We start from the raw sequence: 27,649 nt of genomic DNA, 5'->3' as shown, positions 1-27,649 counted from the left end.
TCATAATTGGTCTATACTGATGACCAATTTAATTCTAGCAGGCATTCCAGCAGACATTTAATAGAAAGTTTATACAAGATCATGTAAAGTCTGTAAACTATAACAAATGTACCAGTAAGTCTACTGGGTAGATTTACAAACATACCGAAACAGGTATATTGTAAGCCTTATTATTTGGTCTTTTAAAATCACGCCAGGAATTGAGATATCAAAGAATTTGAATAGCAATTTGGCAAGGAATTTTAGAAAAAGGAATCATAGTAAAATTCATTTGATGTGTGTGCCTCACTTTTAACACAAATTACCTGACAGCTTACTAATTATGTGCAAAGCTAAATGTTTTTAATAGTGTAAAATTGTGGTCTGACATGTAAGCGGCTACAAAATGCATGTCCAAAAGTTAGATAGAAATAAACCCAGGTTATGCTGACTGGGAAACATTAGCTGAATACATTTTCTAAATTTAATCTACAGCTCTGAACCAAACAAAGCTCTATGATAACAATTTCCTTCAACTGCAGTGTAAAATTAAAAAACTTCAACATACACATTTTAACCACAGGCAATTATTTACATTCTGGAAAAAAGCTTATATGGGAGCATTTAACACTGGTAGAACCAAAGGAATATAATCCTCTTTTAAAGCAAATATTTAAAGTTACCTGGAATACATTTTCAAAGCAACGTACAGGGATTTAGCTGTGTGACTCCTGTTAATGCCAATGGACGTTTCAGAGTGCTTTGAAAGTGGACTAATGGATTAATATTTTGGTATGAAAAAAACCTTTCTGCTAATGTAGTTTTTTATTTGTCTCTCTATTTATTATATAAATCAGACAAACAAAAATTTGCATCTCCAAGATGCATTCAACTTGAGTTTTCATCTTGGCTATTAGGGTTTTTTTTATGATATTCCTATTCCATAATTTAAACTGAGCTTTAACTAAAAAAAGAGAATCAGACACAAAAATATTCAGTAATAAAGTAACAAGTCATATCCCAGTACAACATATATCCCCCATACAGTTCCATATGAAAAGCACATACAACTGAAGAATTGTCCACTCCACTCTGCAACACTCACACTTGACAATAACAAGTTCTTTGCTCTTTTTAAAACATTGAATTTCAAGCCGTCCAATTTAAATTTAAATAATCAGTCTGTCCATTTCTCTCTCTCCTCTTCTGCTAGCCTTGAGAATGTTCTGCCATATAATAAATTTGCCCAAAGCACTAAATACAGTCTAATCCAGAAAAAATGAGGGAGACTTTCAAGTGAAGTACATGAAACCCATTGGCTTTCAGTGGGAATTAGGCATTTAATTGCCATTTGTGCCTCTTGAAAATCTTTCCCTACAGACCTTAAAATATGTAAACTCCTGTTTATTTACATTTCTTACAGAATTTAAAAGAAAATGGTAACCATTCTAGAAGTTTTTTGAACCATCCTAATTTAATAAAGAATTTTCTGTCTGCTATGGGTTTCTATAGAATGGTTCAAAAACCCTGGTGTAGCTTTCTGTATTCTCTGAAAAATTCTGTAGGTGTTTAGAGTAATTTCTATAAAAACCTGTTACATTTCTGTAAAACCATTGTTAGTTTTCTCTGTTGAATTCCACAGGACTTTTCCACATTAGACCCTCATGTTTCCATTTAAGTGCACAATATGTCTTGTGTTGCCAAGAAATAAAAAATGGTTTTCACCAGTTTTGCCTGCAGCATAAGTTGTCATTATGTGATCATAAGGGCACTACCCCTACTCTGGAGGGTATAAATGAAAATAAGAAAATAATGGCAACAATCCCTTCTTTTTAAATTATGGGTTTATTTCAGATATATGATTCTACAAATTTTAGGACCATTAGGACCAAACTTCTAAGTGTGTTTGGTGTTTTTAATTTTATTTTACAGTGTATACATTTTCCTCTCTCTTCCAGGAAGGCACAGATATACTAAAATAAGATGTAAAATAAACAAAGCGAGCACAAATATCTTTTCTTAGTTAGTTATTACCAACTAACATGTTGGTTTAAGCCAATCTTCTTCCATAAGACTAAACCAGGGGTGGGCAAACTTTTTGGCCTGAGGGCCACCTCTGGAAATTGTATGGCAGGCCATGAGTGCTCATGAAATTTGGGGTTGGGGTGCAGGCTCCGGCTGTGGGTGCTGGCTCTGGGGTGGGACCAGAAATTAGGAGTTCAGGGTATGGGAGGGGGCTCCGGGCTGGGGCAGGGGGTTGAGGTGCAGGGGGGGGTGAGGGCTCTAGCTGGGGTATGGGTCCTGGGGTGGGGCTGGGGATGAGAGGTTGGGGGTGCAGGAGGGTGCTCCAGGCTGGGACCGAGGGGTTCAGAGGGTGGGAGGGGGATCAGGGCTGGGGTAGGAGGTTGGGTCAAGGGTGCAGGCTCTGGGTGGCGCTTACCTCAAGCAGCTCCCAGAAGCAGCGGCATGTCCCTCCTCCAACTCCTACGTGGAGGCGCAGCCAGGCAGCTCTGCATGCTGCCCTGTCTGCAGGCGCTTGAGGTGGGGGCAGCATGCGGAGCCCCCTGGCTTCCCCTACACATAGGAGGGGGATATGCTGCTGCTTCTGGGAGCCATGCAGAGTGGGGCAAGCCCCTGACCCCTCTCCCTGGCTGCAGTGCCGGAGCGGGGCAAGCCCCGGACCCCACTCCCCAGCGGGAGCTCGAGGGCCGGATTAGAACATCTGGAGTGCCGATGCAGCCTCCAGGCCATAGTTTTCCCACCCCTGGACTAAACCCTAGAGTCCCCATCGTCACAACACGTTTACATTGTGCTAATACTTACTGGCCAAGAAGCCCAAACTGCAATCATTTACATCCCTTTCAGAGACTACTTACATGCACGTTTGCAGGATCAGGCCTTTAAAATGAACTGGGCAGTGACCAGACCAAGTGCACAGTTACACAAGAAGCAAGGAAATATTATGCAAGACCACAGGAAGTTAGAGGAGACAGTATTCTGGGCAGACCTGGCAAGAAGTCTGTGTGAACTTCAGCTAACAAGCAAATTTCGGTCATTGGCGCCAAATTCAGCAGAGAGCATTCCCAATGCTGCAAAGGATAACACTACACATGTTTTTGCCAGTAGGCTACGCTCCAGGACATCATGTACCTGATGGGATACAGATAAACTCAGGTTTTTGTGTGTTTTTTGCTAAGTCTTAAGTTATTTTTAAAATGTGGAGAGTATTTTCATTTTCAATATTTGTTAGAAATAGCTAAAGGCTTGTTTTCATGGCTATCCTAACAGACCACTACTACTTCTGCTCCTTATAATTTTAGCTACAGTAAGTGGCCTACAAAGGAAACCTTTTGGCAATAGCTCCATTTTTTTTTTTGCCCTCACATCTCTCTCTAGGTATACTCTACTTAAAAATTATTTCCTTTGTAAGAACCAAATCCTCCAGGAATAACATCAGATGAAGTCCATGTGAGTTTTGCCGGATTTGGTCCCAATCCTGCAAATGTTGATTACCTGGGAGTATAATGAAGGAAAGATATTTTCTTCTTTGTTAATGGTTTATCTTTAAAACATTGATGACAAAGTGTTTGAGGTTGGAAGCTCCATTTTGATTTGCACACATGACCAAATAAAAAACACTGCATACTAAAGTGTCACACAGCACAAAACAATTGTGACATGTATAGTCTATTGGAATTCTCAATAGACTCTATTTTATATTTCCAACCACCATCTAAATAACAATAGCTCTCTCCCTCTGGCAAATCACAATGAAATACACACAAACAATAGCACTGCCATGAAGAGAGGATTCTGAGAATTATGTTATTTGAGTAGTAGATCTGGATTGCCACACTTGTGCAAAGTTGATTTAAACTGTTTCCATCATGACTGTTGTTTAAATAAGGTAAATATCAAACATACACAGATCCTAACCATAGATTGCCATCCTGTAGTACACTCATAAAGAGATTCCCATAACCTACCACTTTTGCAAACTCAATTAAACCAGCAATACAGAAAAGTGAAAATGGCATTGGTTACAGTGCCTACCTTGTTACACTGGTGTAACAATAACCAACATGAATCATGATCATGACCACAAATCACAAATGAATACAACTGGACCACTCAAACCAAAAATATCCCTTTCCAAACAAGAATTGTTTTGTGCCAGGAATCAGATTCCCCTGATGGCATGTCCACTGTCACTCTTGGAATTTCTGGATCTACAACTGTAGTTGTTGAGAAGTTAATTTCCTATTCCAAATGAAGACCACAATTCCATTTCAAAATGATGACTCAGCTTTGATGGGACCACTTATAAAGTTAAGCATGTGCTGCTGTACTTGATAATGGTCACAGTGCTAAACACCTTCCAGGATTCACTCTTAATATTCCAGCTAAGAAAACCAATTAGCTTTCATCTATACATGATGGCCATGCTGTTCTCTCCCACTAGGAATAACCTTCCACTCAAAATGAAGGGGTAACAAATCATCACAAATCACACAAGAGAGAGTAGAGGGATGCTTCCAGTTCAAATATCTTCTTCCATTTGTTCAAATGATCAAAGCTCTGAAGTTCCTCCTGAAATGCCAAAAACAAGGAAAAGTGTTTTACCCGTATCCACTTCTAGCAGATGCCAAATGGCAAGATGAGCCAAGTGCAAATGATACTCAATGATGATACTATCACTGTTGTATAAAGATCAAACTGGAAACTCCTCTATGGCTGCTTGATCTTCTATTAACATGATTATGTTTTTTTAAAATCATTGACACAAATGTTAGGTGTCAAGCCAGCTGAAACCACTATATAGTCATAATTTATATGGTTCAATCTTAGCTGTAATTTGGCACAAACTAGAATACACCTGCCACCAAAGACTAAAATTCTTTACTTTCTCTTTGGGGAAAATGTATCTTATTTGTTTCCAACTCAATTTATATAACTCAATGTATATAACTCAAATTTATATCACTTAAGTGGCAGCCTTTTGTTTTTTTCTTCAAATAATATTATATCTTATTCAACAGCCTCACTTTAAATATTGCAGCAATTCTTGGCACCAGAGCAAGTGGAATGCCTTTTTTTTTTTAAAGGCCACACATGACGCATTAACATAGATTTGTCCACAAAGTGTTTTCTCCTTAAACTTTGATAAACTAAAATCCACTTCCTGTACATGTAGGGTGACCAGATGTCTTGATTTTATAGGGACAGTCCCGATTTTTGGGTCTTTTTCTTATATAGGCTCCTATTACCCCCCAGTCCCGTCCCAATTTTTCACATTTGCTGTCTGGTCACCCTATGCACAAGTAACAATATAAAAACAGATATTTGCTCTGCATTCCTCATACCTTACACAGCATCTAACAATTGTGTTTGCTTAAACCACCAGTAAATAGGAGACTGAACACAAGTGGAATCATTGCTAAATTATCGTTTGAGGAGGATAAGTTATACTTAATCTAAACTTACATGGGACTTTCTTTAGTATTGCATCTATTATTTAGGCCCCAATCTTACAAACAGTTATGCAACTGTTTAACTTTACAGATCAGTTCATGTTGACTACAGTGAAAATATTCACGTCTAAAGTTAAGCAGATGCGTAACTGTTGGTAAAACTGGGGTGGTTAGTTTGTAAGCTTTTGGGCCAGGGACCATCTTTCTGTTATATGTCTTTTGCCATGGGCAAGGGAGAAATTTTCCATGCCCCTAAATGGGGAGCAGGCTGTGGCTTTAACTGCTCAGTTGTTCCCAAGTAACTCAGCAGTGGGAGATGTTATGCAAATTGCCCTAATGCAGCTTCACAAGGTGCGGGAGGCGGGTGCTTCTTACTCCTCACCCCCATCCCTGCACCTAACTCCATGTTATGTCTAGTTACAATCTAGCCCCAAATGGCCAATTCCTAGTTCCCAATCTCTACACAGCAGCAAGGGAGGGGCTATGTATATGAGAGCTTTGCTTCTCCTTGTTCCCACCTAGTGAGGAGATTAATGTGAAAAGAGTGAGCAAGGTAAAGAATCCTGATATCAGTTTTGATCATGTCTTTTCATACAAAGCTCCAGGCGTTCAGACATGGCATGAAAGTGCTTTTTTCTGCTAAACAGTTTGCACCAGATTTTCAAACTAATTATTATTTGCACTACTATGCTATGTACACATAGGAAGAAAGTCACTACCACAGAGATCTATTATTATTATTTATAAGAACAGCCATATTGGATCAGACCAATGGTCCCTCAAGCACAGTATCCTGTCGTCCGACAGTTGCCAATGCCAGATGCTTCAGAACAGTGGTTCTCAACCTTTCCAGACTACTGTACCCCTTTCAGGAGTCCGATTTGTCTTAGATACCCCCAAATTTCACCCCACTTAAAAATTACTTGCTTACAAAATCAGACAAAAAATACACAAGTGTCACAGCACACTATTGTTGAAAAACTGATTACTTTATCATTTTGTCTGTATGAAATTTAGTTTGTACTGACTTTTCTAGTGCTTTTTGTGTATCCTGTTGTAAAACTAGGCAAATATCTAGATGAGTTGATGTACCCCTGGAAGACTTTTGTGTACCCCTACGGGTACACCTACCCCTAGTTGAGAACCACTGCTTCAGAGGGAATGAACAGAACAGGTAATTATCAAGTGATCCATTCCCAGTTGTCGATTCCCAGCTTCTGGCAAGCAGAGGCTAAGGACACTTCAGGGCATGATTTTGCTTCCCTGCCTGTCCTGGCTAATAGCCATTGATGGACCTATCCTCCATGAACTTATCTAGTTCTTTTTTTGAAGTGTGTTACAGTCTTGCCCTTCACAACATCCTCTAGCAAAGAGATCTACAAGTTGACTGTGCATTGTGTGAAAAAAATACTTTTGTTCATTTTAAACCTGCTGCCTATTCATTTCATTTGGTGACTCCCTAGTTCAGGGGTCGGCAACCTGCGGCACACGTGCCAAAGGCAGCACGCAAGCTGATTTTTAGTGGCACTCTGCTGCTAGCTGGGATCCTGGCCGCCAGCCCCGCTTAGCCCGCTGCTGGCCTGAATGGATGGAACCCCGGGCCGGCAGCAGGCTGAGTGGGGCTAGCAGCCGGGACCCTGGCTGGCAGCGGCCAGCGAAGGAACCCCAGACGTGGGCTGAGTGGCTCAGCCCGCTGTCGGTCTGAGCTTCCGTCTGCCGTCCCCACTGCCAGTCTGGGGTACATCAACTCATCTAGATATTTGCCTAGTCCACCGGCCCCTGTAAATGTAAAATGTATTACTGGCAAGGGAAACCTTAAAGTACAGTAAATAAATGAAAACTTGGCACATCACTTCTCAAAGATTGCCGACCCCTGCCCTAGTTCTTGTGTTATGGAAAGGAGTAAATAACACTTCCTTATTTACCTTCTCCACACCCATCATAATTTTATGGACCTCTATTAAATCTCCCCTTAGTCACCTCTTTTGCAAGCTGAAAAGTCCCAATCTTATTAATCTCTCCTCACATGGAAGCTGTTCCATACCCCTAAACATTTTTGTTTCCCTTTTCTGTACCTTTTCCAATTCCGATATACCTTTTTTGAGATGGGGTGATCAAATCTGCACACAGTATTCAAGATGTGGACATAACGTGGATTTATATAGAGGCAATATGATATTTTCTGTATTATTATTTATCCCTTTCCCAATGATTCCTAGCATTTTGTTAGCTTTTTTGACTGCTGCTGCACAGTGAGTGGATGTTTTCAGAGAACTATCCATAATGACTCCAAGATCTCTTTCTTGAGTGGTAAGAGCTAATTTAGAAGCCAACATTTTATACAAATATACTTGGGATTATATTTTCCAATGGATATTACTCAGTATTTATCAACATTGAATTTCAATTGACATTTTGAAATTTTTTTCAAAATTTTTTGTGAGATACCTTTGTAACTCTTTGCAGTCTGTTTGGACTTAACTATCTTGAGTAGTTTTGTATCATCTGCAAATTTTGCCACCTCGCTGTTTACCCCCTTTTCCAGATCATTTATCAATATCTTGAACCGTACTGGTCCCAGTACTGACCCCATGGGGATACCACTATTTACCTCTCTCTATTCTGAAAACTGACCATTTACTCCTATCCTGTTTCCTATCTTTTAACCCCTTACTGACATGACAGGACCTTCCCTCTTATCCTATGACAGCTTACCTTGCTTAAGAGTCTTTGGTGAGGGACCTTGTCAAAGGCTTTCTGAAAATCTAAGTACACTATATCCACTGGATCCCCCTTGTCCACATACTTGTTGACCCTCCCTCAAATAATTCTAGTAAATTGGTGAGGCACGATTTCACTTTACAAAAACAATGGTGACTCTTCTTCATCTATTTGCTGATAATTCTGTTCTTTACTATAGTTTCAACCAATTTGCCTGGTACTGAAGTAGGCTCTGGAGCCTTTTTTAAAAATTGGTGTCACATTAGCTATCCTCTACATTAGCTATCCTCTGTGTATCTGTGCTACACAGGCTGAGTTAAATGATAGGTTACATACCACAGTTAGTAGTTCTGCAATTTCACATTTGAGTTCTTTCCGAACTCTTGGGTGAATATCATCTGGTCCTGGTAACTTATTACTTTTTAATTTGTCAGTCTGTTCCAAAACATCCTCTAAGGACACCTCAATCTGGGACAGTTCCTCAGATTTGTCCTCTAAAAAGAATGGCTCAGGTTTAGGAATGTACCTTACATCCTCACCACTCTGCCTAGAGGCCTCAACTAAAACCCCTTGAAACAGAATGATCTCTCCTGCACAGCTACTTAAAACTACCCTGACCTTTCCATGTATATTGCCCTGGCTTTAGTTCAAATCCATCTCATTGCTTCAGGTACATTTGGGGCTGCTCATCTACCTGTCCTTATATAACAACAACAATGGGTTTGTCATCTCAAAGATATGTTCATTGTTTTCGGATCCCTTGCCATTTCCCTCGCTAAATGTCTCCTAAATTGCTCAAAGTACCTAATCTGTACATTGATCCTAAATTCCCTCTAAACTGCGCTGCGGCAGGGAGAGATTCCTCTGCCCCAGCCACAGACCCAACCCAGGCCAGCCACAGACCCACCATGGCTGTGGGAGAGGTGCCCCTCCCACAGCCACAACCCAGTCCTGGCCCAGACCTGCCACGGCCATGGGAGAGGCACCCCTCCTCTTGCCCCATATCCCAGCCTCGGCCCAGACCTGCCACAGCCATGGGAGAGACACCTCTCCTCTGGCCCCAACCCAGTCCTGGCCCAGCCACAGCCGTGGGATAGGCGCCCTTCCTCTGGCCTCCACCCAGCCCTGGTCCGGACCTGCCACAGCCATGGGAGAGACGCCCCTCCCCCGGCCCCAACCCAGCCCCGGCCCGGCCGCAGCCATAGGAGAGGTGCCTCTCCTATGGCCCCAGCCCAGGTGCTGCTGCAGAGAAAGAGAGCTGAGGGGAGTCCTCTCTCCCCACCGTAGCCCTAGGCCAACCTGCACCCCAAACCCCTCATCCCTAGCCCCAACCCAGAGCCTGCACCCCCAGCCGGAGCCCTCACACACACACCCACACCCCAACCCTCTGCCCCAGCCCTGAGCCCCTTCCCACACTCCGAACACCTCGGCCCCACCCCCACCACATGAATGGTGTTATGTGCATCAATATGGAGGTGATGTGTCACACATCACCTCCATATTGGTGCACATACCAAAATGTATTCCGCACATGGGTGGGAAAAAATAGAGGGAACACTGCATTGATCTTATAACATAAGGGCCAAATTCATAGGAGATGCAAATAGTGGTGTAAATTACTTATAAGCAGGTGTAATTTATACATCGAGGGATAGCAGGAAGTGGTATAGTAGGAAAAACAATTAATGAGATAGCATAAGAAGGCAGTAAGGTAACATAGGCCCCACTATTTCTTTTGACCTTCTTGTTAATTATTCTTATTTAGGAGTCCCAAACAAAGTATGGATTTCATTGTGCTGGGCAGAGAAAGTTGCAACTAAAAATTTTTCAATTTAAATAGACATGACAGACAAAGGGTGGAAGTGATGATGTATTACTACCTCCTTTTACAAATGGAAAACTGAGGCACAATTAACTAAATTTCCAGAGATCACACAGGAAGTTGGTGGCAGCACCAGAAACCGAACTCAGATTTCCTGACTCCTTATCCAGACCCTTAATCAGGGTTCTTCCTCTCTACAAAAGTTTAGAGGCTTTTCCTGCCATATTCACTCCCTTTTAATCCCTCAACAAGTAATTTACACCCTACTTAGTGGCATGCAATTTACACCAGAAGTTATATCACCTCTGAACTTGGCCCTTGAGTATTTAATTCCAAACACCTGACTGTAATTTAAGAAAGTTGCTCAAAGTAGGATGCCTGTTCTTTATAAGAGACAATTTCAGCTCTAGGAAGTGCAGACCCTCCCTAGTTCCATTTGCTCCAAACCCCCCACCATAAGGACCTTTCCTGAAGAGCCAGCCTTCTGGCTGTGGTAAATCTGGCTGTTTCTAGAGCCTGTCAGGGTTTATCTTGTATCAGTCAAAGGGGTTGCCAGAAACAGATCTTGGCGTACTCCTTTCATAGTGCTTCCGGCACTGAGCCAGTGTCAGAGCAAATAACTGAGTTCAGAGTTGATATTCACAAAATGACATCCTCAGCTTGCAGATCCTCAGTTTGACATGGCTCTGGATTGGCTGGTTACATGGTTAATAAACAATGTTTTTCTATGGGTAATAATAAGTGTTTCTAAACAGTGGTATTAAGTTTCCCTGCAAACATCTGCATCTGCTTATATTCCACTTTCAGGTCAGTGTATGCCTATGTAAATAGGGTATTCTCTTTTTCTGAATCATTTGTAGAATATATAGCTCTACTATGTAAAAACCTGTGGCAATGTTAAGACAACTTGATAGTAGAAAGGATGTTTTCATAGAAATATCCCTCTGGTTAGTAATGGCAATAACATATCCTTCAAATCACTTTGAGAGGAAAATACAACTGTAAGAAAATTAAATCTTCAGTTATAACAACGTTATTACAACTGTAGCACTGAAGAGTTCATCAGGGGCTGAACAAAGCTGCCAGAAAAAGGTTCTGCTGTCAGACTAAAAACAGTGATCCAGCAACTTTGAGTTAGCATTTTAAGAGCACGGGTTTAAGTTGTCAAAATCAGTCAGGTGAGAAAGATGCTGTGTCAAAAATCAAACACCAACATTTTCTTAACTGCAGGAGCTACATTGTTGCAATAGAGCCAGATGTTGCCTTCAGTGTGACCACAAAAAGAGGATCTCCTCCATGCATGGAGCTCACCCATTCATATGTGGAGGGGTCAGCTGCCTCCACTGACTTTCCTCAGACTGCATTTGTTTAGAATTGGCTTCAGCGAAGGGTGGGAAGTGGCTGGGTTAGGCCACCTGGAGATTCCCTGGGAAAAGCAACACAGTCCTTTTCCCATGGATCCTCCTTTATGGCAGGGATCCTCATCAAAAGGGGGAATCCTAAGGGCAGCCAGAACCAGAGGTAATCAGGGACACAAGGCCTTCATGCTGATGACCCTCCTTTCCTGGGAATCAGTGGGGTTTAGTGGCAGACTTTACAGTTCATTCCTGTAGGGCAGGGGGGGAGGGAGAGAGGAAACCCCACCCTCCCAACAAAACAACCTGGAAGAAGCTCTCCAAAAGAATTCTAGCAGAGTTTTTCTCCCCCACAACCACCACAAGAGAGACAATCTAGTCCTTAGTAAAATCCATGAGTCATTCAAATACTCTGGACATACTGGTCATCAACTTTTTCATTTCAATAAAAGGACTGCTTAAAAATTCACGGAACAATATAGCCCTCAGATCCAAAGCCTGGAGTCCTTTACTCAGAACTTACCCAAACAAAGCTTCCATTACCCAAATAAGTTCTGAATTCAGGACTTCACCCTACAATTATTTGTATCATTTTACTAATCAGAAGATTATTTACAAAGCCATTCTTGCTCCTATTGAATTCAGTGGGAGCAGCAGCAAGCCAGTACTCTATGTAGTTATCTCGTGGGCTCCAATAAGTGGAATTATATCCTGCATATGAGACTGACAATGATCAAGAACGCTATTGTACAATAGTAGAATATAAAATCTAACTAGACGCAGCAGTCTCATATACTGTGTCACAGAAAATGCTTTAGAGTGTGAAGCAAGTTGCAGTTAGAATTAAAATTATTGTGATGGCTTCAGTTTATCTGTAAGCAATAGCACATTTTCCATTATATATAAAGCCAGTCAAATTACTGTATTTTAATGTCACATCAAAGATCTTCAAAGTATTGTGACAATAAGCAGAGTTGATAATGTCAAGAATTCACTCATACAGAGGGTAATATAATTGTGAATGCACAGGCCTTGGAGATTCACTGATAATAACTGGAGTGTTATAACAAGAATGATATTTAAAGGATTGGTCTGTGGTTTATCATACAAATGCATTGTTAAATGCAAGTGAAAATGGACTGTTACTCAGATATTAAGTGCAGTGACTATGCTACCATTTATTGTGTCCATTATTTACCTCTGGTGAAATAAAATACAGGGAATCTTGTTACATTACATTTATAAAAGCTCCTTCATAACCACTAACATGTGACCTTCATACTTCTCTATCTTAATACTAAGCAAACATTTGTTGTGCAAGTGCACAATTGTGTGTTCTAAAGGTAAACTACAGTATACTGACAATTGAAATGCTATTAAACCCATTGATATCAAAATTCTCATGACCATCAAGTGATTTTTCACTGTGTGCAAACAAAATGTAATTAATTAAAGGTTCCAAGAACATAAAATTGCAAGGCCTTTATGCTGCAGGAAAATGAGCTTAATAATGCACATTGGTTTTCATGAAATACTGTAGATTATTTCAAGTAGTACTGTAGATTATTTCAAGTATTTGTAAATTACAGTGTACTATGTACAAGGAAACCTATTTTAGAGGATTGACAAAAATTGGTTACTTAAAGAAAATGGTCTCCTAAATAAATAGTGGATAACAGATGTACTAAGTATGTTTGTGGATACTATTGTACTAGCAGCAAAGAGTCCTGTGGCACCTTATAGACTAACAGACGTTTTGGAGCATGAACTTTCATGGGTGAATACCTACTTCGTCGGATACATCCACTTCCAGACTAACACGGCTACCCCTCTGATATTGTACTAGGTTTCCTATGGCAGTAACTTACTTAAGAAAGGTAGCCATTTGTATAAGTACTGTATGATAATATAAGTGTTGTATGAAGTAGTTTTGTTTGTGTAGCGGGGTGGTCACCCACTCCTGCCCTGAGGGGTATAAAGACAGCCCTGGGGAAAGCAGCTACTAGACTGATTGGTGAAGCAGCCACAGCTGGGCCACGTCCCAATCAGGCCTCAGCTGCCCCTATATAAGAGGCTGGGAGCCAGGACTCAGCAGTCACTCTTTAGCAATAGAGGGAGATGGGTCTGGCTGCTTGGGCGCTGAAGAGGGTACTGGAGTGGAGCAGGGCTGGAGAAAGGCAGAGAAGTTGGGGAGCTCCAGCCTGGAAAGCCCCAGGCTGCGGCCTAGCAGAAGGCCAATGGGAGGTTGCAGAGGACAGCCCAGGGGTAGGCAAAGGCAACAGGTCCAAACCCAACCTTGCCAGTGATGAGTAGGCTAATACTGCAGTCTGCCCCAGGGTGCGGGGGCTAGATGACGACTGGCAGTAGCCTTATACTGAGGTGAGGTGGGCACAGTGGGTGGGGGTTCCCTGGGGAGGGAGGACCCAGAGACTGTGGGGTATACTGCCAGGGTGCAGCACCCTGGTGTGCAAAGAGCAGAGGGTGCTCCGGAGGCTGGATGAGCTAATGCCCAGAAGGACCAGCAGGAGGCGCCAAAGGGGTGAGTCCCTCGTGCTTACAGATGGTGGAGAATGCAGGCATGGGGCAAGGCAGGACAGCGGGACAATTGCCTGGACATTGAAGGAACAAGCAAGAGATGGTGGATTCTGGGTACGCCGGGGTTTTCTATGGGGAGACCCCAGGTGTTGTCCCTGGGTGGGCCCCAGTGTCAGCGCCCCAAAGGAAGGGGGCTGATGACCTGCAGGGGAGCTGGGAGACCCAGAGTGGACTGTTGGAGGTGCAATGGGACCTCCATGGACAGATGGCCCAGCTGGCGGAGGAACAGCAGGCCCTAATAAAGCTCCTCCGGAGGGAGTTCAGGAGGAACTACCGAGGACTGGAGGAGGAGCCCAGTGCCAGGGCCAGGAGGCCTGGCGTGGAACAGAAGATGTGTTACGCCTGTGCCAGGCGCGGACATATAAGGTGGGACTGTCCCTACTCGGCTGGGGGCAGGGTGCCTCACCCAGAAAAGGGACAGTGGCAAGTCCCTCAGGCAGTTCTCTGGAGATCTCTCCCCTACCACAGAGCTGATGCTGGGAAAGAGGGCCGTCTCTCCCCAGCAGCCCCAGCCCTGGTGCTGAGGAAAGTCACCTCTTTCTCTGGCCGCCACAGCCCTGCACATCCCAAATTCCCCCCGCCCCTTCTTCTCACCCCACTGCCCCCTCCCACTTACCCCTTATTCCCTCTAAGGCCACCACCTCACCTTACATGTGCATCTTCTCCAGGGTCCAGGCATCTAATTAGTGGAGCCACGGCTGTGTGCAGGCGCACACCTTAGGGGGAACTATCCGTGGACCATCTGAATGGAGTTCGGACCAGTTTGAGAACCTCTGATCTAGACTGACCTCTTGCATAACACAGTCCAAGGTTGCTCACCCAATAATTTCTGCACCAAACCTCCTGTCTTCTGTTTGAGCTACTGCATACCTTGTAGAAAGACATTGAGTCCTGACTCAAAACTGCAAGTGATGGAGAATCCACCACATCCTTAAGTTAGTTGTAATAATGGTCGGTTAATTATGATTGTTACAAATTTGTGACTTATTTCTAGTCTGAATTTGTCTGTCTTCAGCCTCCAAATATGTTTTCAGACTCAGATAATGGGGTACATAAATATTTACAACAGATAATGTTCATATTTTATTGGTTCCAAACAAGTTTTTAATGATTCTGCTAATTTTATTACCACATACACCTTCAGACTGCTAGCTAATGATACTTTTACCAATATCTACATAATTTAATGCAGTTACTTGATTTAAAAAAATCTTCATATATCTAATTTTATCTTTTCCTTAGACAGTACAATTGTATTTTCTAAAATGAGAAGTGACAGTCTAAACTTCAAAGTCCATTGTTAAGGAAAGGGCTTTTAAAAGAAATGTCAATTAAGTATGTGCAACTGACATCTCTAAATGTATAAAAACCCTGTGGTATTCTACTTTCTGATCCTGCCACATGCTGCACAATAGGAAGAAAAGAACAGGAAAGGAGTCAATGGAATGCCAATGAGGTCACAGTGGAAGTTGAAGGTGCTGATTAATTTAGAGAGGTGCACATTTCACATCAGTAGGTACCTAATTCAGACTTTTTATTTTCTGAAAAACAATTATAAAGGCCCAGTAGCTAAGAGATAGTGGGGGTGGGGGGAAAGAGTGACTAATTTATATAGCATCACTCATGAATATCAGTACACTACAGAGTATAGTACATACAGGGATTGCAGCGGATTGTGGCAACCATTCTACACCATCAAAAACTTCATTTGGTAAACACAACAACTTCATTTGGTAAAAATGATCATCTAGTTGTGTTCCTGTCCAACTGGGAGAACGGGCAGCCAGCTGCCTTTGGAATCAATAGTCTTCAGATTGCTGTTGGAGATGATACATTGAAAGAGATGAAGAACTAGTCATAACATGCAATCTTCATATAATATGAAGGTTGATCATCAAAGCAACAGCCCAACAACAAGAAAGAAAACCCAATACCTACATTGCTCAAGTTATTAAAATGAAAGTTTACAGACATTTAAGTTGACTCTCTATCCTTCGTTTATAAGAAATAATCAATTAAAATGGTTTCGTTTCTATTGATCTTGGAGTCTAAAGACCCATTTCATTAATCACTTATATTAGCTTCCTAGCATCTATGGATTTGATACACTACTATTGGTTTTTTCCCTAAAGATTTTAAAATTTAGAGACAGATGTCCTTGATGTAATAAAGATTCAGCTCACTAAGCATTTATTCCTCCGTGTGTCTGATTATTGCAACAATTACACCTTTTAGTAAGAGGAGTTCTTGAAAAGTGCTATAACCATCTTTCCTGCATGTACACTCAGGAAAAATACAGTTGTAAGAGATGTGAATTGCCCCTAGTTATCTCATTGACAAGTGTTGGCTTAAAAGCTTAATGATATTGCTCCATTGTCTTTAACAGAACTAACCCAATGTACACAAGCTGGGGATCTGGCCCAGATTTTTAAGTCATTTAGGTACGCTATTCCATATATGGCCTTAATTTTGTAGACTCAACCTAGGGACCATAATTAAAAAGTGTAATTTGGCGTGCTTCATAGACAAAATTTGACAGACTTCATGTTGATATTTTCCTTCTTTGAGAATTATTTAATTAATATCAACTTCACATACCAGACTCCTTTTACAGATGAGAAACATTTTAATAATTCTGACTTTTTTCACATTTCGCTCCTTGGTTATGGACAGAGAGGCACAAGTTGTTGAGCAGTAGATTTTTTTTAAAGCTTGCTTTTACTTCTAATATATTATGTTACACATATGAATTACTAAGGACTTTTAGAAAAAAAAGAATGTATTTAGTTCTGTTTTGGCTATATATATTCTTAAAGGGTTTAAAGGCAAATGTTAAATTTGAGAGTGAAAATGTAAAACTATTAGATCTCTCCTTTGCTTCTAACTGGCTTGCAACGTAAATAAATACAGCATAGAATCAAGATGCCAGTCATTATTATTGTTGATATCCCAGAGCAGAGTATGTTTGCCTACATTTTAGCTGGAATGAAACAGTTTCTGTAGATTTTTGTTTTTTTCTAATCTACTGTCCTCATTAAAAAACAATACAAACCAAACATTCTGCTTCTGCTCAGATGCACAAAACTGTCCATAAAGCTGCAATAATCTGATATTAATTTTACAACCACAGGCTGAAATAGAACATTTGTAAAGTTTTCTGAACTTTTTCAAACAATCTTTTGGAGGGAACACCATAAACATTCCATTAATCAAAGAAAACTGCTGACTCCACATAATCATACATACAGGAAGGGTCAAGATCAGGGCACCTCTTTGACTGAAGATCAGACACAAAAATTCAACTAAAGCAACTTTGCTTCTTGTTAGACAAAACATTTAATGAGCTTCTGTAGAATGGAATATTCAATATTTGCTGTGTCATGTAATGCGATGGACAGTGGAGCACAATGGATATTTTATCCCATCTCAAACTCTTTATAAAAACAGTCTAAAATTGTTTTAATATCTAAAATGGCACACAGTTTGCAAAGGACTGTTTGTGGTACAATTCTTAACAATTAAAAAAAATCTAGAGCTAAATACAATCATGCAGGCAAAAGAGCCAAAATCATAATTAAATTTAGTACTAAAAAGTATAATTAAATATGGCTAATTTGGGACACTAACTGCTATCATCCAACTGGTCAACTGTACGTCATAAAACAAATACTGTATTCTACAGTGCTATTGGAAAGCGGCATTATGCAGTTTCACAGCATTATACAAAAAGGAAGCTTGGTAGTTGTGAATAATCTTGCAAGTCTAATAAAAAGTGAATACTGTCTATAAGTGATTAAGCTCTTATGAGCACCAGCTAATTAAAACACTTTGCTCCAACTAATGTTTAAGCAGCTACTGAACACAGCACTAGACTGACAGATAAGATTTATCTCAAGGAAGTAACATAAAAAACTGCACCTGCATAGTGTACCATATTTGCATTTTGTTTTAATCTATAATGGTGTGTTCTGGCTATTGGCAGGTACTTCATGCCTTACAGTATGCCATAAAGTGAAATGCACATCCAGAATTTTCTCCCAGCATGAATATATGATGTATAAGCAAGCACACTAATATTTAAAAGAATACCCTGATCACTGCACTTCACTATTAACAGATCTAAATGGAAAAGGCATTTCTGTGTATAGAATTAACTATTAGTTTGCAGTGTTGTTATAACTGTGTTGGTCTCAGGACATTAGGGAGACAAGGTGGGTGATGTAATGTCTTTTATTGGACCAACTTCTGTTGATTAAAGAGACAAGCAGTAGAGCTGACACACCTCTGGGAAAAGTATTCAGTGACACAGCTAGATGCCAAGTGGAATAGATTGTTTAGCATAAGAAGTTAACATGTTGTAAGGGACCATTCAAGGTGAAGTCTGCAGTTAACACCTCTCCAGTCATAGGCGGGTTAGTGGGTTATAGATTGTTGCAATAAGCCATAAATCCAGTGTCTTTATTAAGTCCATGATTTTAATGTCTAACAAAGTTATTAATTTAAGCTCCCAGGCTCATCCTTTGAAGGTTGTGCAGGTTTCTTTTGAGGATAAGGACTGAGCGGTAAGATATGGAATGAGCATTTTGTGAAAAATGTTCACCCACAGGTGATATGGTGTTTTTGTCTTTTCTATTTGTGTTCATTCTAGAGCATAGTGATTGTCTTGTTTCACCCATACAGTTGTTATTGGGACATTTACTGCAGTGGATGAGGTATACCACATGGTTTGAGTGACACATGTAGGACCTATGAATCTTGAAAGATATGTTGTGAGGCATACTGATCATCATACCAGTGGAGAGATGTCTGCAGGTTTTGCATCTGTTAGGGCAGGATCCTTTGTCCTCTTATTGCAGAGGTGTTAATTACTCACTTTACCTCGAATGGCTCTCTTACAACAGTGGTTCTCAACCAGGTTGTAAGAGAGTCAATGTACCCCTGGGGGTATTCAGAGGTCTTCCAGGGGGTACCACCAACTCATCTACGTATTAGCTTAGTTTTACAACAGGCTATATAAAAAGCACTAGCAAAGTCAGTACAAACTAAAATTTCATACAGACAATAACTTGTTTATACTGCTCTACATATTGTACACTGAAATGTAAGTACAATATTTATATTCCAATTGATTTTATAATTATATGGTAAAAATAAGAAAGTAAGCAATTTTTCAGGACTAGTGTGCTGTGACACTTGTGTATTTTTATGTCTGATTTTGTAAGTAAGCAGTTTCGCAAGTCAAATCAGACTCTGAAAGAGGTACAGTCATCTGAAAAGGTTGAGAGCCACTGTTAACTCTCATGATAAACAAACCTGCTCCACCTTGTATTTAGCTGTGACACTTGGGTGTGTCTATACTGCAATAAAAAACTTGTGGCAAGCCTGTGTCAGCCAAAACAGGCTCATGGGGCTAAAAACTGCAGCCAGTGTAGATGTTCGGGCTTGGGCTGGAGCCCAGGATCTGGGACCCAGCGAGTGGGGAGTGTGCCAGAGCCCAGGATCCAGCCTGAGCCCGAAAACCTACATCACAGTTTTGTAACCCCTCAGCCCAAGCCCTGTGAACCTGAGTCAGGTGACACAGGTGAGCGGCAGTGTAGACATACCCTCTGAGTACCTTTCCCAGACGTGAAGAAAAGCTCTGTGTAATCTCAAAAGTGTGTCTCTTTCACCAACAGAAGTTGGTCCAGTAAAAGATGTTACCTCACCCACCTTTTCATTATAGAATTTACTGTATTTAAAATAATCTGCCTTTATTACTGTGCCTCATTGGCCGTCAATTCCTTTACCTGATATTCATAATTTGAGAGGAGTAAAATGAATCAAAATGAAATAGGTTTTTTCTCTGCAAGGCTGTTTTTTCAGTTCATGTAGCAAGATGCCCAATGTAAAGAAAGTGATTATAATGAGTTTCAGCCGACACTGGAGCTTGAGCATTGTAGTTCAAGCATGACATTTGGAAAAAATACAACTGAGTAAGAAAGGTCAGTTCTATGCTCACATTTGAAATATGAATTGCAATACATTACACATCTTCCTTTCACTCTTTGCCAAACAAACTATTATGCTGATAACAAACAGCCCAATCCTTCAGTGCTTACTCATACAAGTGCTATAATTCCAATGACTTCAATGGGACTACCTACAGCAGTAAGAACTGCTTTCAGGAATAAAGGTTGTAGTATCTGGCTCTCCAGAACCTGAGTTTTAAAGACAATGGAGTACTTTTTTCCCCTTTCTGCATAGCCTGTAAAACTCTTAAAGGTAGGAAAATAAAATTTTGTTCACTGGAAGTTTATAATTCTTTGTAGATAGGTCAAATGTTTGCAGTTAGTGGAAGTACTTAAAAACACAGTTATAGAATTCACAGTGCACAACACCCCTTGTTTTGAAATGTATACATTGGAATTTCCAGATGTGACTGCTACATCATAAAATTAGATGTGCTATAGAAAGCAAGAGGAGATTCATTATTTAGATTTATGACAAGGTCCCTAAATATGAAGGATACCATAATAACAGAATTCCAGTACCGAAGGCTTCCATAGTATCTGAACAGGGTGAATATATGATAACTGGGGATAAGAACATGTTAGTAGAAAATGTAATGTTATTTGACAAACAGAAAATCAAAATGAGGTACTTCACTCAAGGGTGCCAGATTTTAGCATTCATCATGTGAGTGGTTATGAATTTTGACAGAAACAGTGTTTGTGAAGTCAAAAGTATATATAACTTGGCAGAAACCAAGACAATTTTAGTAGTCTCACAAATGACAACAAATGCCCACATTCTGCAGTTATCAGGGTGAAATCCATTCAACCTGTATAAAGTCCAAATATTTGGGCTGTAATATGAGTGGAATGAACAGTGGCTGGGGAACTGAAACCTACCCCTTCTAATTGGATGTGGGTGCCACTGAAGTCTATGGGACTTGGTTTCTGACAATTGGATTAGTTCTTTTGTCAGTAAGGATTTGAAGGCTACTATTGATGGTAAAGCTCTTAGGACCCCATCCTTCTCCGATTAAAGAAAATGGCAAATTTCTCATTGACCTCAGTTGTGCAGAATCAGTCCTTTAAGGGAGAAGTCAATGGGAGTTGAAGGCACAAAGTATCTCATGAGAGTTTCTTAGCACTTAGCAGTATCAAGCTTTAAACAGAAAGCATTCAGTTATCTAGCCATAGTTGAACAGGGATATTTAAGTATCAGATGTTTGGTGTTTTGGTCAATTTTTTCACACCTTGTTCCCTCCCCCTCTAACATCACGCAGCACCTAAAAATTAGCATGGCTTATAAAAAAAAATCTGTCTGACTTCAGTATAGTGTCATTAACAACCATTAACTTTTCTGCAGACATGGGGGGGGGGAAATAATGAAATAATCATACAAAAGTACACTTAAAAATCACTACTGCCAGATTCTGACTCAGCAGTGGCACATGCATATTTCTCATAGTCTAAGTTGTTCATTTTCTCAACTTGAAAAATCTCTAGTAGTTTTTTTTCCAGCAATCTGTGTTCTGAATGAATTTATCAGGAAACACCGAACAAGCATCATCAATGTTCACTTTGAGCAAAAGAACAGCTTTGACAGTGTCTGCACTCATTCGCTTTACTCCAAAGACTGTTCCACACGAAACACTAAATCCTATGTTCCTGATAACTACAGAGCAAAATCTACTTGGTCCTGCAATGTGTCTTGAAGAAAAAAAATTCTAATTATAAAAAAATTATAACCAATTACAAGCAAAAATCAATCATGATTAAATAAAATCCAAAGACATTTCAAATATCTGAAAAGAAGTTCTCAGAACACTGAAATATCATATGAAAAAAAATTGTATCATGATTTTGCATATGGCCATGTTTGGAATATGAAGATTAAATGTATGCTATATTGATTACTCTTAGTTTATATGATCTTGCAAGCAAAATTTGTTTTATTCTTTCAATGATTTATTAAAATATATTAATATTCTAAGAAATATTTACTTTTTGTTTAAGAATACAAATACCTACAAGAAACTTTCCACTGACTAATCTGAAGTAATGGATCTATTCATTTTCCATCAAAGTCGGTGGTAGACGACTCAGACCAGATTTTTATTTTAGGAAACGCACCTTACACCTACTAATGAGAGTGTGACAACTTGACAGTTCTACATAAAATGTTACTCAGATCTCTTTGACTTGGACTGAAATGTAACTCCCATGTGAGAATCCAAGGATGATCTTGATTTAAATGGAGCACAGTGTAAAATGTCCTGGATTATCCTTCATGGAGTGCCTCTTGTTTTATGGTGGCAGAACTGTTCCTCAAGGCTTATGCCTCAAGACTTGCCTGGAAGTCCTACAAAACAGATTTTTATTAGCATCATCACTTTTTCTCCATGAAATTGATTTATAAATTGTGATATTAAGTGAGCCACATTAAGTTTCCAGCTGTATATCCAGCTAGAAATCAAGCTAATAATACTGTAGCAACTGATAAACTAAAGGCAATAAATCATTCATATAAAAGCAACAAATGAAAATAAAATATATTAAGTTTCAATTGGCTATGCAGAATATTCCTGTACATACATACATTCATACACACACACCTGAAAGAATACTGAACTAGATACATCACCTTTCATTTCAAAGCACCGTACAAACATTATACTCACCTCTATTACACACCTAAGAGATAGGTAAGTATTATTACCCTATTTCTGAGATATGGAAATAGGCACAAGAATGTCAAGTGATTTACTTAAGATCACACTTGAGTCAGTGGCAGAACCAGTAAATTAGAACCCAGATCTCCTAAATTTCAGCATTATGCTGTATACAAAAGTATATTCTTAGGCGCTTTAGAGAGAGAAAACCAAAGAGAGGAAAGAAGAAAGTGCAGTAGGACTCAAGCACCAGTAGTGCACTGGTTTCATCTTCGGGCGGAGCCTTAAAACTGCACCATCTGTGGCAAGACCTGCCCCTTGAGAACTGAACTTTTTAGCCACTCTCAATGCTGCAGCATGACACATAGTAACTGAACTGTTTTGGCAATTACACCGTTGTCTTGAGACAGTTGCCATCTATGGGTATGTCTACACTGCAAAACACCTATGGCTGGCAAGCCGAGCCCAAACATCTACACTGCAATATTACAGCCCCACCACAGGGGTTTAATTGCAGTGCAGTCATACCCTAAAATCCGCTTAGTTTCAAAGTTCTCTGTGCACTAGACAGTGCTCATTCCCTTATAGTTTTAGGTGATTAAGAGTGAATTTTTTTTGTTAAAAACTGTGATATTACTATCTTTCATTAAAATTGTGAATTTTCAGTCTGAAGATTATTTCAGCCCTTTATTAAACATACTACATATTTTTATAACACACCTTACTGTACCATAATTTTTTTCACTCTTCTCTTCAAAACAGAATTATGAGGGTACATAACATTATCCAGTACATCGTTCTTTGCATAGAATGTTAACTCATATGTAGAACAAATGTGCAGTTCAGATAAAGTATATAGCGTTAATAAATTAATATCTGATATGCTGATGGTTCTAAAAATACAATTTAACTAAAGTTATCCAGTGCAATAATTTTCACACTGCTCATAGTCTAGCTTAGTCAATGATCTGGAGCTAGTGCACAAATTAAAATGAAATATTAAATACAATTTTTAGAAGCTTAGTATATCAGTAAATGAAACAACTATATAAGAACAATGGCAAGATAAGGTATTTCCTTCATAAATTACAGCTTGTATTTACATATTTCTGTATTCAATGACAAAAGTCAATCTTGCAAACACTGATAGCATAAAATAGCTTGAATATCTCAACACATGGGTCAATCCTGCAATTTTTAATCACTTGGATAGTCTTTACTCATGCAAGTACTCTCATTGATTTCACATGAGTTAAATGTCTGCCAGTTTTGCACTATAGTTCCTGATTTCTTTCCCTTTGTTTCCACCTGTAACATGTACAGAGCACCGTAGGTTCTCAGTGGTAATTACGGAGCTTGAATACCTGGATTTCTGTTTTCCTTGGCCATATTACTATGATATAATTAAATCCTTACTTTACATCTCCTTGCAACAAAAAATATTTAATAAGAGTAAGAGAGAAACACCTACCCAATTACTGTGCTCAGCACATTCACAGAGCCCTCAACTTTAAGTGAAATGATTGGCAGTTAAAACACAACATGCCCCTCAGGTCCTATATTAAATTCTGGTGTTTCATCAGATCCCCAAAATTATGAGGCCACCTACACAGTACACCCTCAGTACATCATATGTTGAGATTTATCAGCAATATAAAATTAATAAATGTTTACATAACATGTAAACTATTCCCATGTAATTGTAATTATGAAACATGTTTTGTTAAAATTCCTTCCTTCTAAAACACCATCTTCAACTGAAAAAATAATTACCTAATTGACATTAAAAATAATAAACTTTGTTGTAAATTGCATTAGCTTAATCGCCGAAAACTAATGACCTAAATAACCCTGAATTGGAGAACAAGACTGGAGAACTAGTATTTGTTGTTGATTGTGGTCTGCATACGTGCATGACCTTAGTTTCAAATGACCAGCTACGGGTGCAGTTATGTATTTTCAATTATATTGTATGCTCTTCTTTGTATGAGGAAGATTGATACCCACCAGAAAGGTGGGTTCTTTCCCACTTTGCAGAAGATTTTTGGATGGAGCAAGAAAGTGGGAGTAAATGGAAGGGTGGGGAGACCTTAGCCCAGGGGTGGACAAACTGGGGAGCGAGGTCTGGGGCTCAGCCTTGCTCAGGCACTCCAGCCAGGGGCCACACCAGCCATGGCATGGCCCCACTCTGGCTCCTATGTGCTCCAATGGGAGCTGCAGGGGCTGTGCCTGCTTGGCCTCAGAGATGTGTAGGAGCCATAGAAGGGATATGCCATTGTTTCCGGGAACCTCTTGAGATAAGTGCAGTTCAGAGCCTGCACCTCTGAGCCTCTCTCTACGCCACACCCTGATCCCCTTCCCACTCTCCAAACCCCTCAATCCCAGCCCAGAGCACCCTCCTACACCCCAAACTCCTCATCCCCAGCCCCACCCCAGAGCTCACACCCCCAACCAGCCCTCATCCTCTCCAGCACCCCCACCTACAACCCCACCCCAATTTAGTGAGCATTCATGGCCCGCCATACAATTTCTATTCCCCAATGTGGCCCACAAGCCAAAAAGTTTGCCCATCCCTGCCTTAGCCTCCGAGAATCAGAGACCTCTCCGGTGCAGCCAATCAGAAAACAGACAACTGAACATTGCCCAATGCAGCTAATCAGAGCGCCGCTACCAGGATATTCACTTTCAATGCAACCGAAGTGCAGACCCTCAACAAGAAAGGGACTAACTCCACCCTGAGCTCAGCTCCCTGGAGCAGCAGCTGCAGAGGAGAGTCGCTCAGTGTTCCAGTCAACGCTTGGGCTAAATACTGATCAGTTACACAGGACTTAATCCGGACTCACTCTGCCCCCTTAAGGAAAATGAGTCCGGATTCACAACCGGTGTAACTGAGCTCAGCCGAGCCGAGCCTACTGTCCCATGTCTCCCTCCTGGCCCCCGCCGAAAGACCCATTGGTAAAATAACACACGGTACTTATCCCCTGAGACTCCAGCCGGGGTCCTATCAACCGGGGTTGGATTGATGCGGAACCTACACTTGCTTGGCTTTATATCCCAGTTTTTACCCTAAACCCGCACTGGGGAGCGCAGGTGGAAAACTGGGGTATAATGCTCATGTGCTCTCCCGGGGAAGCGGCGGAGTATCCATTACGCTTCCCTGTAGCTCCCAGGGACGCAGGAAAGTGCGGGCTGGAGCCTCACGACTGCATTATGTGTCGCTATAATGTATGTGACATCACGAGGAGCTTTTGAAACCACCTACTTTTGAGATCACGTTTAGGAAATCGTTCATCCTGGTAAATTCCTTCTGCCCTGTTCAGTGCAAGCAACTCACCCCACCTGCTATGTTGTTTTTTAATCCTTCACCTCCCGCGGGGAATTAACTTTTTGTAACCGGCTGCACCAACCCATCTGGGACGCGAGTTCATTGTGCCTGAGCCGCTACAGACGGAGAGAGGAAGGAGCAGGGCTGCTGCGACCACCCTCCGCACTTGGTGTAAAGTTGTTGTGTTGTTGTGCGCGGTTTGGGCAGGAAGGTTATCTTTGCTGCCCTGCTGAAATGACCTCTTCCTTCGCGGCTGCGGCGATCAACCAAGACAATTAACTGTCAAGAACCATTTTTCCTGCCGCTACCCCTCTCCGGGCCCGATCCCGCGCCCAGGCAGCAAGGGGATCACTACCGTGAACTTCAACCATTTGCTGCTGGACCCGTAAAGCGCCAGCTTGGGTAGTTTGGTAGCAGCGGCAGGCAGCTCTAGCCTGAAAGCATCCTGAGTCCCAGCCGGGGAGCAGCCCCAGGACCTGGCGTCCACGCAACAGCCTCAGCCTTGCGGGAGAAATCGAAGTCACCCAGGCAGCAGCAACTAATGACCCCTCCAGCAGGCGATGAGACACGGTCCTGTCCTTGGGACCGTCATAACTCAGGGGACTCCCAAAGCCCGTGCCTCTCCCCGGGCACCACGGTTGCAGTTGCACTGTTCCCACGTTCATTGCACATCCCACCCCCGAGCCTATCCAGCCCCTTGTGCACCCCCCATCTCGCTTACCTTTTCTTGTCCTTGTCAGCTGTCATTACTGAGGCTTGTTGTGCCGCTTAAACCAACTCGGGCTGCCAACCAGGGCTCCTCGGTCCCGGCTGTGGGGGTCCTGCTTGCCGATCCTCCCCGCCCACACAAGCACCCGGCAGCCTAGAGATCCCAGGCGTGGAGGGGGGAAGGCCGGGGAACGGCTCGCGCTCTCGCAGCTGACAGCACGGCTGGGGCACCAGTTGTCCCGCAGGAAAAGGCTGAAGCAATCCTGGCCAGGTCGCCCCCGAGCTGACCATACAGTCTCAGGACACTGCCGAGGATTGTACAGCCCGCCCAGGGGGGAAGGAGACGGGAGAGACCGGGATCCCCCTCGAATCTGAAGCCCTGCCAGAAGAAAGTTCTCACTTTAAAACTTCAGGCTTCCCTGGGCTCCTGGGGGCAGGTTCAGCCTCTTTAGCCCCGTCTCCCGCTGGAGCTGTCGCGGCTCGTTCTCCAATGGGGACGGGAGCTGGCTGAGGCCTCCTCCTCCCGCTGCCCCCTCCCACCACGTCCACCCCGGCTCCTGCAGGACTTGCCGAGATGAGGTCAACGCCGCGAGAGGCGGCGGCGGCGAGCGAGGGTGGCAGGGCCGGCAAGGAGCGCTCCGGCCACGCGGGGGAGGAGGGGGCGCTGCGGGCAGCGGGAGTCTTTCCTCCCCCTGGCAGCAGCACCCCGCCGGGCTGGAGGGGGCAGGGCAGCGATTGCTTTGCAGGGGGCAATTCCCGCCCCTTGGCCGCGGCTGCTCCCGGCCCAGGGGGCGGATTTCCCTCCTCCGCGCGGTGCCTTATCACTTGCTGCCGGGAGCGGGATGCTGCGCTGAGGGGCAGGGGCCTGCGCTGCTGCCCCGGGCACTGCAGCACTTTCCCAGCCAGAGCAGCGGGGGGAGACGGGGGCGAGCTGGCCGGGAATGGCCTTAGGGGAAGGTGGCTGGGAGCACCTGGCAGGTCAGGCAGAAACGTGACTGGGGCTGTAAACATTGG

At 42.0% G+C, this 27,649-nt stretch overlaps 1 protein-coding gene across 1 annotated transcript in view; it reads right to left on the bottom strand.

The window, feature by feature from the left end:
* EPAS1 (endothelial PAS domain protein 1) overlaps positions 1-27,071 on the bottom strand; it is a 152,828-nt gene extending 125,757 nt beyond the window's left edge. Inside the window, exon 1 of the mRNA XM_045009139.1 lies at positions 26,649-27,071. Coding sequence (XP_044865074.1) covers positions 26,649-26,674 — 26 coding nt within the window. The 5' untranslated portion in view covers positions 26,675-27,071. The remainder of the gene's footprint in view (positions 1-26,648) is intronic.
* Positions 27,072-27,649: the final 578 nt, after the last annotated feature.

The sequence above is a fragment of the Mauremys mutica genome, chromosome 3, assembly GCF_020497125.1.
Source record: "Mauremys mutica isolate MM-2020 ecotype Southern chromosome 3, ASM2049712v1, whole genome shotgun sequence".
Classification (NCBI taxonomy): Eukaryota; Metazoa; Chordata; order Testudines; family Geoemydidae; genus Mauremys; species Mauremys mutica.
This window is presented reverse-complemented; position numbering and strand designations above follow the sequence as displayed.